The sequence below is a fragment of the Numida meleagris genome, chromosome 4, assembly GCF_002078875.1.
Source record: "Numida meleagris isolate 19003 breed g44 Domestic line chromosome 4, NumMel1.0, whole genome shotgun sequence".
Classification (NCBI taxonomy): domain Eukaryota; kingdom Metazoa; phylum Chordata; class Aves; order Galliformes; family Numididae; genus Numida; species Numida meleagris.
The window spans coordinates 1,427,242-1,442,483 of NC_034412.1; the positions used below are offsets into that span (position 1 = coordinate 1,427,242).

General features: G+C 50.4%; 2 protein-coding genes across 5 annotated transcripts in view; one reads left to right on the forward strand and one right to left on the reverse strand.

Annotated features, from left to right (window-relative positions):
• Positions 129–4,522, reverse strand: SHOX2 (short stature homeobox 2). The gene is made up of 5 exons (XM_021397158.1): positions 4,223–4,522; positions 3,338–3,546; positions 1,378–1,435; positions 1,207–1,295; positions 129–622 (listed from the first exon to the last, which is right to left on the reverse strand). The coding sequence occupies exons 1-5, from the start codon at positions 4,479–4,481 to the stop codon at positions 371–373; spliced, it is 867 nt and encodes a 288-aa protein (XP_021252833.1). The 5' UTR covers positions 4,482–4,522; the 3' UTR covers positions 129–370.
• The window catches only part of RSRC1 (arginine and serine rich coiled-coil 1), a 112,859-nt gene continuing 103,190 nt past the window's right edge, over positions 5,574–15,242 (forward strand). Inside the window, exons 1-4 of one of the 4 annotated variants that reach the window (XM_021393571.1) lie at positions 5,716–5,779; positions 6,999–7,171; positions 10,685–10,879; positions 13,107–13,232. In XM_021393571.1, the coding sequence (XP_021249246.1) occupies positions 10,692–10,879; positions 13,107–13,232 (314 nt within the window). In that variant the 5' untranslated portion in view covers positions 5,716–5,779; positions 6,999–7,171; positions 10,685–10,691. Of the gene's footprint in view, positions 5,780–5,907; positions 6,034–6,998; positions 7,172–10,684; positions 10,880–13,106; positions 13,233–15,242 lie in introns of those variants that run through there. The other 3 variants (XM_021393572.1, XM_021393569.1, XM_021393570.1) reach the window with 3 other exon arrangements.

Below are 15,242 nucleotides of genomic sequence, written 5' to 3' on the forward strand. Positions count from 1 at the left end.
TCTCTTTTATTATTTTTTTTATTTTTTTTCTCTGCCTTCTCCGCTGTTCTCTGTCTCTGCTTTTTAATTCTTTCTTCCTTCCTTTTTTTTCTTTCTTTTTTTTTTTTTTTTTTTTTTTTTTTTGCCGCTGCTCCCGACGTGGTCGTTCAGCCCGAGGATCTGATGCATCGTGAAAGGAGGCCCGCCTCTCTTATCAAATTTCTCGTATTAAAGTGAACTCCGCAGAAAAAGGTCAGTTTCAAACCCTGTGAACTTCCCAGCTGCGCGTCTGCTCCGTCCGGCTCTCAGATCAGTCCGTCCCCGCCGGCAGCGCCCGCTCTCCCCCGCGGCTCTCCGTTCCCCCGCCCGGAGCCGCGCAGCGCTGCGGCGGTCACAGCCCCAGGGCGGCCGCGTGCTTCTTGGCCTTCAGCCGCAGGTCGGCGATGCTCGAGTTCTTGCTGGTGGTCTTGGCGGCGGCGGCGGCGGCCACCACGGAGGCGGCGGAGGCGGACTCGGCCAAGGTGGCGAGCGGCAGCCCGAAGGGCGGAGCGGGGAACATCATGTAGGGCGCGTGGGCCAGGTGCGGGTGGAGGTGGTGGTGTGCGTGGGCCACGGCGCTGTCCAGCTGCAGCTGCGCCTGAACCTGCGCCACACGGCCGCGAGTGGCAGCTCCCACCCGGCCCCACGCGTCCCGTACCGCGCCCCCCGTGTTCCGCACCCCCCCCGTGTCTTGCTCCTCCACGGCCCTCGTCCGACGCCTCGCACATCCCACGCGCCGTGCGCTGCACCCCCCGTGTCCTACGCTCCACGCGGGGTGTCCGTCCTGGCCTTGCACCACCCGTGTCCCACAATCCCATCTCCCGCATCCCACGTGCCTGCCCTGCACCCGCGTGTCCTGCATCCCTGATATCCCACATCCCGTGTTCTGCATCCCCCCGTGTCCCCTACCTCCTCTATCCTACCCTCCGTGTCCTGCACCCCCCGTGGCCCGCACCACTCACATCCTACACCCCACGTCGTGCAACCCACGGCCCCCGTATCCCTCACCCCATGCCCCGCAGTGTCCCAAACCCATGCCCCCCCATGTCGGATACCCCCACAACCCCCGTTTCCCACACCTTCCAAATCCCACATCCCTTGTCCTGCACCCCCCCTGCCCTACACTCCCCATCTCCCATAGTCCACACCCCACAGTCCCCATGTCCCGCACCCCACGAGCACACTTGCCTGCTGGAAGGGCATCCGCAGCGCTCCCACGTTGACGTATGGGGCCACCCGGCAGGCTTCGAACTGGCTGGCGGCCCCGATGAGCACCCCTGCGGGCAGCGGGTGGGTCAGCCCCGCCGGGCCCCCACTCGTGTCGCACCCGCTCCCCCCCCCGGACACGCACGGCCGTACCTTTGTGCAGTTGGTTCTCTTGCTTTCGGCATTTGGCTCTTCTGTTCTGGAACCAGACCTGGGGGCACAGGGGGGCCGGGGTCACGTCGCGGGAACGAGGGGGACATCGCCAAAAATAAAATAAAATAAAATAAAACCCACCGAGAATAAAAAGCGGCGGACAAAGAGAGTGGCAGGGGGCGAGGGCCGGGGCTCTGAGGCCGTTACCTCGGGCGGTCGGAGGGCGCGAGAAATTCGGAAAATGACACAGAATTGGCACTGGCTGCAGCCGAACGACTTTTCCCAGCCCCGAGTTCCCCTTCCCAGCCTGGGTCCCACGGCACCGACGTGTCCATCCTCCCCCCCACCCCAACTCCAAGCCCAGCTCGCGGTATGGGTTTGGTTGTTTGCGCTGTCGGAGCCGAGGAGAACGCGCTCGTTAATAGCCCGTGTTATTAATTAGCTTTATCGTCAAGAAAAAAAAAAAAGAAAGAAAGAAAAAACGAACAGAGAAGTGTTTAATGCCTCACTTTTGGGGGGTAATTACTGTCATCAAAGCTTTGCTACAAAGAAGTTCGAATTTCTCTGTTCCTCTGCGCAGCGGAGTGTGGCACGCAGGCGGAATAATTGTCTCATTATCATGATAATCTGATTTGCTGCCACGGAAAGGGCTGCGCGCTGGACACGAACGGACTTTTTAATATTGGAAATGGAACGGTCGAAATAAATAACGACGGAACGAAGTTGTTCTCGGCCGGGGGAGGCAGCGAGGAGGGCGGCTGAGAGCTCCGCTCTGCCTCTCGGCAGCCGCAGCCGCCCCATGAGCCGTTCCCCACGGCCGCAACAAACACACAGATAAGAAAAAAAAAAAAAGAATTAAAAAAAAAAGAAAAACATTCTTTTGGGTCTCTCTTCAAGAGACGAATATACATGCGACCCTCTCCCCCACCTTCCCACCCTCACATTTACTCCGGCCACGCAATATCTGCCCAGCAGCCACGTTCGCCCTCAGTCTCCCGTGGAATAAGGCGCAGTCCGTGACTTGCAAAGCAGCGCAGAGAGGGGGAAATTTCCGCGCGTGCCTTTCCCGGACGATTTGGGGCTGAGCTCAGCGGGCAGCCCTGCCGGCTCCTGCCCCGCGCCGAACTACTTTGCTCGCTTTGATTTCGTTTGGGTTCTTTCGGATGCGGCGACGGAAAAAAAATAACAGGAGCGGGGAGATGGGGAAGAGCGGCCGGGAGGGCTCCTTTGGGTCGGGCGGCGCTGACAAACGCTGCCGATGGTTAGGACTTCTTCGGTGCAATGTGAGCGCTCCGTCCCTGCCCTGACCCCGCTGCGGGGCGCGGGGAACCCCCGGGCTCGGTGCAGATGGTGCCTGAAAGCACGGGGGCGGACGGGGGATCTGCTGCAGCGCGGCCCTCCCTCAGCTGCAGATGTTGGGGGCCTAAAGCTGCTCCATGTGTTCGACCAAATCACGACCATCGTTTTCTCTTCTTTTCTTATCAGAACGGAAATAGTCCGCAGCAGCGACATTTGTTCTAATTTGGGAAGCGCCCTCCCTGGCGCGGCCGGACCCCGCTCCGCGTCCCGGCGGAACTCCCGGGGAGGGATTTTGGGGAACTCGGGGAGGGCGGCCCGGGGTTACGCGCAGGTTCGGCCGAAGGAAGCTGCGGTTTCTCGGGAGTGACGCAGCCCGCTTGGATCCCAGACTTTCGCACCGCAGAGAGCCGAACAAAGCCGGCCCGCGCTCCCCGCTTTCTCGCCGCTCCCCTCCAGATTTAAGAGCCACGACGAGAAACCGACTGCGAACATCCGCGCCGCGCCGTTCCCCGTTGGGTTACGCTCGCTGCGCGGCCACGAACCGACCCACGGCACCCGCGGGAGCGGACCCCAGCGCGGGGCCGAGGGGCAGCGGCTGCGGGGAGCGCCCCGCGGGTGGCACCGAGCGGTCCCCCCCCAACCCGCGGCCGCCCGGCGCTACCTGCACGCGGGCCTCGGACAGCCCCAGCCGCTGGCTCAGCTCCTCCCGCATGAAGGCGTCCGGGTAGTGGGTCTCGTCGAAAAGCCTTTCCAGCTCGTTCAGCTGCTCCAGGGTGAAATTCGTCCTGCTCCTCCTCTGCTTGATTTTCGTCTGCCCTTCGTCTTCCATGCCTTTCGCATCCTCCTTGCGCTCCTTCAGCTCTGGGGACACTGGGCACGACACAAGCAGTCAGGCGGCCGCCGGGAGCCGGGCGGGGAGCCGGGCCGGGAGCGGGGCTGCGCTGCGAGGCCGCGGAAGGCCCTTCCCCGCCGCCGCCGTGCCGTGCCCCGCCGCTCGGCTCCGGGCCCGCCGCGCTCCGACACCCGCAGCCCGGCCCCGCGCCCTCCTCCCGCGGAAGCGCAGCAACAGGTCGCGGCCCGCGGTCCCGCGTGGGTTTTGTTGCCGCGGGTTCTCCCCGCGAGCAGAAATCGCTCCGCGGAGCCGCTGCAGCGGATGCCGCCCGCACCCCGCGGCCGAACAAAAGGGCGGCGGCGACCCGCCAGGCCCCGCACCCCGCCCGGCTCCGACCCCGCAGCTCCGCCGGGGATCCGCGGGGGTCCCTCCGCGCAGCGGTACCCGCGGGGAGCGGGGCAACGCCGGGGCCCGGAGCTTTCGTTCGCGGCGCGGCTTTCTCGGGATGCTGGAGCAGCGGCTCGGGCCGCGAGCGAGTTGGAGGCTTCTTGCGATATTTTAATATAAACTTCGAGGCCGGCCGCATATTTCCCGTAATTGGGAAAACATGGCAAGCCGCTCGCTCTGCCCACCGGAGCCTCGCGAGGAGCGCGGCGGCCCCGACGGGGAAGGGACGGGGAGGGAGGAGGAAGGGGCTCCCGGTGCCGCCGTTACCGTCGCTCAGCTTCGGGGTGGCCGCGTCGGCGGCTCTCTCGGCGGCGGCGTCGGGTTCCCGCGGCGGGGAGCGCCCGCCGCCCGCCCGCCCCGCGGGGCTGCCCGCTTCGTCCCGGCCCGACTCCGCCGCGGCCCCGCCGGGCTCCCGGGCTCCGCGCAGGGGTCCGCTCTCCAGCACCTCGCGGTAGGTGATGAGCTCCTTCTTCTCCTTCGCTTTGGGATCAAACGATTTGGAGACGAACGCCGTCAGCTCCTCCATGGCCGCGGCTCAGGGCCGCCGCGCTGCCCCGGCTTCGCCGTGCCGCCCCCCCGGGCGGGCATCCACGGGGCGGGGTGCGGCCGGGCCGAGCCGAGCCGTGCTGCGCCCTCCGAGCCGCTCCGCGCCGAACCGGGCCGCTCCGCCCGACGTGCGGGGCCGGGCTCTCCGCGCCAGCTCCGGGCTCTGATAGCGTCGCGCCGCTGGAAGTGGCACTATTTATACTTTGCAACGCCTGCCCCTTGTTCCCGGCGAATTACCTCCCCTCGGAGCTCTGAATGGACCCCTTCCTTCTCCGCCGCCCGCCCGCCCGCCGCGGGGCACTGCGGCCACAGCGCTCCGCCGCCCGCCCGCCCAGCGCTGCGCCCTAATTAATTTAATTAAGCGGCGGCTCCACGCGAGGTCCCGGGCGGGCGATGCGCGGAGCGGGGCCGGGGCTGCAGGGGAGGGGCCGGGGGGGGCGCGCAGCCTCCGCACCCGCGCTCCGCCCGCATCGCGCCGTGCGGGGCGGGGGCACGGAAAGTTCCTCCGTGGGCGCCCGTGGGCTCGGGGATGGGGTAACGAGGGGTAATGGGCAGTGACATCGCCGCGGCGGGTGGAGGCATCGGATTAGGGCGAGTGACGCTGTTTGCGGCTCGCATTGTTGGGGCTTTGTTGGCTAAATCCCATGAAAGCGGCACTTTCGGTCGACACCTTCGGTAGGATCCCAATAAATTATTCAGAATTGTTTAACTCGCGCCCGCGTATCGATTCCTCCTTTGACCTCCGCGAGGGTGACTTTACAGAAAGGAGCGCCGATTTACCGTCGGGGGTCCTTCACCCCGATGACACGCGCGACCGTTCCCCTTCGCCCCGCGACCCAAAGCTTGCGTTTCCCTCGGCGGGGACGAGGTTTTCCCGGGGAAACGGTGGGCTTTTCCCCACCTCATCACAGCCTGGTGCTCAGCTAACAAAATTCGTTACGGGACGGGAATTCCGCGTGGAAATTAGCGCGTGGGAGGGGGAGGGTTTTGCTCCTTGGGAGACCACAGCTGCGGTGTCTGGGCTCCCCAGAGCCCCACGCACGGCCGCCCGGCCGTGCGTGGGGCTCTGGGGAGCCCAGGCACCAGCCATCGCTCCCCGATCCCCACGCGTGTCTCGCACACCGCGCTCCGCATCCATCCGCTCGGCGCTCCGCAGCGCTGCCTGCCCCCATCGATGCGCTCGGCGCTCTCTCCCCTCTGCCTGCCCGCCTCCCTCCGGGAAGCCGCTGCGCTCAAAGCCGCGGCCCTGAGGCCTCTGCTCGCCGCTTCGAGGCCGAGGTAATGCCGGGGGGGGAACGGGTGGGGGCTGTCTGGGGGGCTCGGGGCGGCTAAAGGGCCTCGGGGTGCGGGGAGGGGATGGAGGTAGGCCTCAGGCCTGCTGTTGCCATGGCGACGCTGCGGCCTGGCCTGGGGCAGGGCCTGGGGGTGAGGTTGGGCTTGGGGAGCAGTTCCTTCTCCCGCAGAGGGGTCAGGCGCTCTTTTCCCTGCGTTTAACTTGAACATTTCACGTTTTGAAGCGGAATTATCGCTTGGTTAGTTACGGTTTGGAAGCGAGGGAAACCTTTTCAAGTTCGGAATTTATATTAATGTTATTGTCAGAGGCTATGCTTTCTTAAACCAGAGGATAGTGTGATCGGACGTTTGGTTTCTGTGGATGCTTGGCCCTGTGGGAGAGAAGATAACTGAATTCCTGCTATTTTAACTCAGTATTTCCTTCTGAAGGAGCTGGTTATGCTATCTGTCCTCATAAGTGTGAGTTGGATGTTTCTCCTTTAGTGATCTGGAGACTTGGCTAAGGGAAAGAATCCACCAAATAAGTACTTAAAAATACATGCTGCCTTGTAAGACCCGTCTGTTCTTACTCCTTCATCCATACACACGTGCATGCTGTCAGAGAGAGTTCTGCCTGTTTGCAATTTCCCTTTTTCTAGGAGCAGCATTGCTGTTAGCAACACTGTGAATCCTACTTACTAGAATCGTGTTTGTCAGTAACATGGAATAAATTTTACTTCAGTTAGCACTGCTTCCTGTCTGGAGCTCATCAAGTGATATCTCTTCCTTGGTTCTCTTGTTGGTTGGACTTGTTGGTTCTCTCTAAGGAAACATGCATACAATTGTAGAGCTGCTACATAAACAGTGCAGGTGACTACTGCAAGTCAGCTACGAATGAAGTTTCTTAGTAATTAAGGTTTTCTTTACATTTTCACATGCTGGGTGGGAGGTTGCTTAGCTGCTTGCAGGTGAGCTTGGTAGTGCTGTTTATAACTTTACCAAATTTAAATAGTTGTTATTGAATTTTTGTTGGTGGTGTTTATCTCGGCAAATGTGTTTGAAAGCATGCGCTTTGTTTTTGTTTCAGCCAAGCTGTTGCAGCAGCAGTTCTCAGAAGCAGGACTAAAATAAGTAAATAAATAAAAAAGTATTTTAAAAATAAAATTAAAAAAAGACCTGGAATCCTGTCTGTTAGTTGCTGTAATGTGCCTTTGCTCCATTACAGGAACTTGAAATGCAGCGGATCCAACAGTGAGTCATCCTACTTGACAAGGTTAGGGCAGAGTGACATAGAAATAGGAGCCTCACTGGTGTGACAGTCAGGAGACTCTTTTTCCCCAGAAGCCTGCGATGTAACCTGGCTTTTCAGTCTCACCATCTATCTGCTGTCAGTGCTTGGTAATGTACCTCTTCCTCCTCATGCTGCTTCGTGGTTGAGATAAAAGCCTGCTGCTGCCACCTCATGTGCCTTGCCAGGCACCGGGAGCTGCATCTCTCAGTGTCTGCATATAGAGGAATTAGTAATGTATCCCCTATTGCAAATATGTGTGGCTTAACACTTCCATCTGAGATCTGCAAGCGGAGGCACCTCAGAAATGAGATCAGTCCCCACAGCTATTAGGGGAACTCTTACAGTGCACTGTTAACTGCGGTGGATATCTACAGACTGTGTGTGGAAACAGATGGGTAGAAAAAGCCTATGAGCTTCAATATACAGTTCTTCTGTGATCTGTGGGTACTATCAACTGGTCCTGTTTGTGGAGCTGGTGTGTGGACCGCTGACCCAGCAGAACAACTCTTCCATCCCCACGCTTTGGGGGTCAGTTGGTGCTGGCAGTCCTTTCTGACGGGTCTGTGCAGAGGCAGCAGTCAGGGAGGATACCAGTCTGGTGTCGATCTTAACAATCAACTGCTTTCAAGTGCTATGTTTGTAAGAGGCATCTTTACAGGAAAACATGTGTGATGTGCTGAAGAAATGGTCGAGAAACCCTGGTGGGAGATAGGCAGACAAGACTGTATGACAGGCACTATGTACTTCCAAAGTATCTCTGTAGCAGGCAGCTGCAGGTTCTTGGCTGCACACATTGTTCTGGGATCCGATCTGTTTCTGTTGACTTCTTTTCCAGTGGGAACTCCAGGACTTGCAGGGCATCAGTCAACCACTAGCCTTAATCCTGCAGCTCAGCCACAGCAAACCCAGTGCTTCCTGGAGCTCCTGAGGTGCCAGTGTGGAACATTTCTGCCCTGCTCATGTGTTGCAGTAGGGTTTGTCCTCAAGGGCTGCGGCACGTAGTTTTTCTGTGGTCCTGAAGACACAAAATTGAGATTTACACAATATGTTTCACTAGCTTGGTATGCTGCTTAATCCAGTTATGTGCCCAAATCAGGGGGAAAAGCTGATGGTTAAAAAAGGAAGTTAAACACCAGGCAAAATATATGTTGAAGTGTAATGTTCTGGCTCATAATGATATCCACATCAAGTGGTGAATATCTTGGCAGAAATGTCTTCTGTACTCTGTGTTTCTCAGGTCTCTTCCATTAATCTTGCTGTCATGAGCTGTGGTCTGTGAGCTCTTAGCTTAAAACCTGTGCATTTGAGTTTCATCCTTCTGAGCAGTTCTGCTTATTTTGAGTTTGAGATTCAGCTTCATCTTCATTTGAAGGTTGTTCTATCAGTATATATTTGAAGAGCTTTATTTTACTGTATTATAACTGTTGGTACCTTGGGTCTCTGTAAGTCTTTGACTTGGGATGAACGGAGGAAATAATTGCACAGGGCAATATGTTGATAGAAATTGTCATTCCTCTACAAAACTGCAAATTGAAGTCGTATCTCCTTAAATGAGATAAAGTAGGCTGTAAAATACCACCTCTGTCTTTCTCAAAATCTGTGAGTAATAACTTTAGTAATATGATAAAAATAACTTTGGTCCAAAAGGAATGCTGGTGCAGAACAGCTTATGCTCCTGAAGTTCTGCCCTTATAGGCTCATGGAAAGCTGCTCTTTTCATTGGAATATTTCAAAAATGCTTTGTTAGCTGAAAGATCAGTTCTTAAGTGCTGAAGACTGCAACTCCGGAGCAGTGAAGTAAATATTCAGAGGGATTTAGTGTCGTGGCTCTCAGGGGCATGCTGAAGTGCTGTTCGATCCGCTGAACCTTGGCTTCGTGGGAGTAAGCTTCACAAAGCTGTTTTGGTTGTGGCAGGGAGGAAACTGGTGAGCATCAAGGAGGAGCCAGGTACGTAGGGACTGTCCTATGCTGAGCATTCTCAAGCTGTTGGATGTGTTAATGGTGCTTTGGAGGTAACTACCTGGAAAGCTTCCTTGGGAAACTCTTGCAGCACACTGACCCTGCAAAGCCCGTGCCTGAAACGCATCGGGGTAGGACAGCTGCAAGTATGTGTGTACAAAAGTGCTAGCAGTCCTGGGAACGTAAAAGTGAAAAAGTAGGTTGAAGAGGCTGTTGCCTGTGGGGATAAACAGGCTTTTTTGTTCGCTCAGTTTTTGACCTAGCCTAATTGAGGCTTTTATTTGCATATAAACATTGGGTGTATTTAAACAGGAACATACTTAATAGTGGATTTCTCTTTGATCCATTTTTAGTCCTGACCCTGGAGATTATGATCTGCTGCTGAGGTGGAAAAGGTGTGAGGAAGGGCAAAAGTTTGTATGCAGAGAAGGAACAAGTCCAACCTCTTTATTCTGGAATATGAGGAGCTGTAATATTTCAGTGTTGGTTAAAGACGGATGATATTGTGCCAAAGTACGCCCATGATCTGAAAGAGTTCAGAGTTCCTATATTCTTGGTAGCTGCAGTGCCTTGAAACAAGTGTTTGTTCTTGGGAGGAGGGCCTGTTGCTGGCTACCATTAGTAAAGGTGTGCGTGGAGAGGGGTCCTCAGCTGCTGGCTGCATAGGGCAGGTATTGCCGGGACAGAAGAACTGTTTTAAAGCACTTCTGATGTTTTGCAGTCTGAAAAGTCAAGAAATACTGCTTTCCTTAAATCCTGAAGCAATGAGGCTGATCGGAGTCCTAAAAGATGATGGCCTTCGTAGCGACTAAATGAATGGCAACCCTTACCACCTCCTTTTTTCCTAAAATTATACTGAAGTGTGCAGACTTTGTCTAGATAAACACACTGACCATCAAGAAACATTTCTGAGGTTTTTGTATTTATAACTCTCATGTTTAGAATAAAACAGCTCTAAGTTGAGTGGCTTTAAACTGAAAACCGAAGTCAACCCAACTCTAGTATGAATCAGTTTGAAGATAACTCCTTTTCTCAGTGCTTGTTTTTAATTACGATAAGTAGAACAAAACCATACGTTATCTTAGTTGTGCAGTCTGAGAATGCATGAAGTGGGTGAATTACATCAGTAACAGAAATAGAGCATGTTTTATTGATTGAGCAAGTATGCATTTTCATCTGTAACTGTAACTTAAGATGATGTGCAGTCAGCAGTACAGCATCTTCAATATGTTTAATGCGGAGTTTATAAGAAGTAGCTTCTTGTAAATTACTTCCCAAATTTCTTAAAATTAATATCTAACAAAAATGTAAAAATAAGACAAGATGAAATACATTCTGATATAAAAATGGATTTTATTAGTGCATTTAGCTGCTTAAATGGTGGTAAAATATCTTCTGTAGAAGTTTGGAACAAATATTTAATGCCACAGTGAACTTATACTGTCAGCAAATAAATTTCACATTACTTGAATTTGTTGACATCTTGTAATTAAATCTTGATTTAAGTTTTGCATAGAAACCAAATCTTTTATATACACGGTAGCTTTAAAAATGGCGTGACGATATGTGTATTCGTATAAACACATTTTTTTTTGTGTGCATGTATATATAAATACAGACACAGGGTGTTCTTACAGTTCAGAATTTTTGTCTTTCTTAGTTTAAAAATGGGTCGGCGCTCCTCGGACACAGAAGAAGAGAACAGAAGCAGAAGGAAAAAGAAACACCGCAGGCGTTCATCTTCAAGTAGCTCCTCAGACAGCAGAACATACAGCCGCAAAAAATCTGGGAGGAAATCAAGGTCAAGGTCACGGTCTCGAGATCTCCAATCACGTTCACATTCATATGAGAAAAGGTGCATTTGCAGTCATTTACTGACTGCCACCGTTGTTTACAGATTGGGCTCTTCCATATTTCATATTATGGGACAAAGCCAAAAGTGTTTGAATCCCGTGTGTGGTCAGTTCTAGTTTGGAATTTTATTGCAGTTTGTTCAGAATCTTGGAAGATGTGGCAGCAGTTCCACTTCCATTTAAAAAAACAGGCCATCAAAACAAGCAACACCAAGGGCTAGATTTCACCATCACACTTCTTAATTCTTTGTGTGTCCAGCATACAGTAGTCAGCCAGGTAATGAGAACGCAGGTGGTGTGGCTGTATCTACCAAATTGTACTGGCCTAACACTGTATTTCCTTCATTGCAGAGGCCCCTTTCAGTACCTGATCTTTTTAGATATCTTGGTTGTCTCTGACTCATGATGATCCTGGAATCAAACTGAGCAAGTTATTATTAATGGATGGGGCTGGAAGATGCTCATCACATCTAGCTGCACTAGAAACGTATGAGAAGCTGCTCCTGACCATCCTTTCTGTAGCTGGCAGAAGAGTGTTTCAGCAAGGGGCAGGCTGGCTTCTGGAGGGGTTCTTGTTGGTTCCTTTCCATCCCCCTGTTCTTCTGTTCCTGCTTAGCATCTACATACAGCCCTTAGGGGACACAGCGAGATGACATGGGCTTTGATGCCAACAATATGCTGATGACATGCAGCTTTATGAATCTCTTTAGTCCAGTGCAGGCATGGCTATCTCGCAGATAAAAACAGAGCTTGAAGGGAGATTAGAGTCTGGACGAAGACCAGTTGACTTAAATTGAATCCAGAAAAGACCAAAGTGTCTTTTAGTATCTGGCTTTTAGTATCTGGCTAGCACCTCTGCTTTGCCCTTAGTTCAGGATATTTGCTCCTGGCGGTTAAATGACTGTTACGCGCTGAGGTTCTGCTGGATTTATCCCTGACCCATAAGAATAAAAACCAGCAGTCTCCAAGATTGCTTTGATTCACTTTCATTTAGCGGGAGCATTGCCTTCCTTTTTCACGTGGAAACCTGCTCTTTACTAGTTAGCCTCAAAATCCTTTTCAGTCCGTTCTACTGCAGCACGCCTTGTGTGTAATATGTATGTTCCCCTTGTGCTAGATAAGCATGTATCCCATGGACTAGACCCTGAATTACAAGAATATGGTGTTATACTTTAATATTACCTAAACATCCTGAAGCCCAGAAATATGTAGATTTTCCTAAGGGCTGCAATTGTTAGTTAGCTGTGAGTGAGATGGAGAAGAAATTGTATGAAAGGTTTAAGACTTAAGGCATCCCTCCCCCCCCAGTTTTGGGGTTGGTTGGTTGAACGTAGGTATTTGGTATGTATTCTTTCATCTTTCTCCTGTGTGTATAAGAACTTATTATTTGAAGAAATGAAATGGGGGTGGGAGTGGGGAGGGAAGATACCATTCTGGCCCCTGTTAGAGCTCAAGAGAAAACTTCCAAGCTTAAATTGAATAAATTAATACTGATTATTTGCTTATTTTGATAGTAGTACTAAAAAAAGGAGGAGTGGGGAGAAAAAACAGTCTTTCTATATCTGAGCAAAGCCTGCACATTATGAAAGTTGAGAACTCAATTGTTTGTATATAGAGGGAAAATACTTTTAGGTGTCCATAATTTCAAATACATTTTTATGCGTGTTTGCTTTTTATGTATGCACTGGATTGTGCTGGATGGCTGGAGATAATTGTACAGATCTGCGATGCAGAAGCTAACGTTTTGAATTTCATTTCTAGTGCTGGAATTCTTTCTGCTGAAAAGCAGTCCCATACAGTTTCATTCTGAGTAAATGCTGCTGAGAATGTAGGTCTAAATGTTTCTTTAACTTCAGATTTGGCAAAGAGTCAGCGAGTTCCAATACGCTGCTCACGGGACTGCAGTTCATTGAGAGCTGAGCTGTGTTCCCAGCTTAGCCCTTCAAGTGTTGTATGATTTTGGGCATATCAGTTAACTTCTGTTTTACCTTCTGCCCCTGGGACGTATATTTTCGAACGCAAGCTCTTTAAGAGAAGCTTTGCTCAAGTATGTGTGGATTACTTATTAATGAGCAATAGCGGGATACGTTGAGGCTTTTATGATGTGCCGTAGTGCAAAAAATAGTGTTGCATGTACATAATTTTGAGTGAGCTGTTTATTCTTTTTCCTGTTGCTGTTTTTTTCTGTTTTAGAAGCACTAGTGTACTGATAGCATGGTTTTGTTTCAGACGCAGGCACAGATCGAGCAGTAGTTCCTCATATGGCTCTAGAAGAAAACGCAGTCGCAGCCGGTCAAGGGGCAGAGGAAAATCCTACAGGTCTCAGAGGTCAAGATCAAAAAGTAGAACGAGAAGGTAAGGTGCTTTTCTAGGAAAGAAATTACGATGATTGCTGCTGTAAAAACGTTTATTTAAAATCTCCATGCACTTACTGAGTTTGTGAGCATATTAGAAGTGGTTACGTGTGATCTGATCGACATGCCACTTGAAAATCTTCAAGTTGAAACCTCTGTGCTACGCTTTTCATGCATTACTACATCTTTGTTTTAAGCTGGCAGCACAGCTGGATTTAATGATAAATTATCTGTATTGCATTTGACCAAGTGCAAAAAACATTCATAAAGTCACCTTAGTTTAGTTTAACTGTAATAATCTGAGAACGGTGTGTGAAGTTGTCTTTCTGATTACTGATTTCCATAACTTCCGTGCATAATATTGGTTTAGTGAAGATGACACAACTTTTATTTTCTCATCTGTTTTTCTTGTGAAATGGGTAAGTGTTTCCAGTTATATTTCAGAGTTAACTGAAATGTGCATATCTGTGGTGCTGGAGTTCTTGATGGATTAGATTGTGACACGTCAGTATTTTAAGTAGTAAGCATAATTTAAATCGTAAACAAATTGTATTATTAAAAGCTGTTTTGTACTTCTGTGGTTAGCAGGGGCTCTATATTTTGGTGCGTATTTCTCAGTTAAAAAGCTTAAATAAAGTTTATCCATGGATATAAGAACTGCTGTTATCATTTTCTATTGAAGTTAAGATCTTTATTGAGTGTAGCAGGCAGATGAAAGCTTTTTTTTTTTTAATATCTGTTTACTGATCTTCAGCTTGGTAATTTTGTGTAGAATTTACTAAGAACTTGGTAAGACTTGTTATTTTCATGTACCAAATCACAGAGTCGTTCCTTCTAAACGTTGAAAAATTGTTGTTGAAAGACGTGTGCATTTCACTTTACCTATTTGTATTCTCTCATGACTTATTCACAGCTGTTCATTATAATAGTTGCCTGGACACTTATTGCTACAGCGCCTTTGTAGTAGCAATTTGGTTATTTAAACAACCTGATCTCTCTTGGAGTGTCGTTACCATCTGAGCTGTACAGTGGGTAAGCTGCCGAGCTGTGTGTAGAAGTGCTCCTGTAAAAATCCACTGTTTTTATAGCATCAGGTTTAAAACAATGAGATGTAAAAAGAATAAAGTGACAACAAGGATGCTCTTGAGTAGGTCAGATACTCCGTGTTAGGAAATACGATAACCTGCTTTTAAAGGTCTGTTGTATTGCAATAAATGTAAATGGCATTATTTGTTAGATGTAGTCTGATATACTAATGATCACGTTTGCCAAAGGATTTTCTGATGTTAATTGTCATTGCAATACGTGGAAATTGTCTACCTAAAAATCTCTAAAAACCAAACTGCATTTTATTTTATTTTGTGCTGGGAAATATTGCATACAAATATTTTGTGTACAAAACGTGCTCGCTTTTCAAACCTGTTCTACTGACGGTATAGCTGCAGGTAATTTTATATTGCTATTCACAGACACAAATCTTCAGGGAAAATATTCTTAAATAACATCTCAAATTATAAAAAAAAGAATCTTTGAGTCCTTTATGGTAGATTTTTTCAAGTCTGCTCTCTTGTGCTGTTACCCTGTGAAGCCATGGTTTAATCTGGAGAAGCATTGAGCCGGCTGCAGAAAGCTGCTGCTGGGGCCTGTGTGCTCCCTGTTTGCTAGCACGGAGGCAATAGCAGCAATGCTGAGTATTTCCTTACCTTGCTAACTCAGAATCTGCCTTGTGCACTTGAGTGAAGGTACAAACAGCTCTGTGAAGAGGACTGACTGAGTGCATTATGGCTCCTCAGGCTGGAGAGAGATTTGGGGGGGAGACAGAGGGAAAGTGATGGAGGGGTACACAAAAAAAAATGATGTGAAAAGATGATTAAGGAAGAAGTGATGTCCCTTTCCTCCAGTGTAAGACCCTGGGCAGGCATCAAGTGAAGCAGATGCTATAGTTAAATAGAGTTCTTGCAGATCATATAATTAAGCTGTAGAAGTCCTTGCTGTTGGATATTGTGGGTAC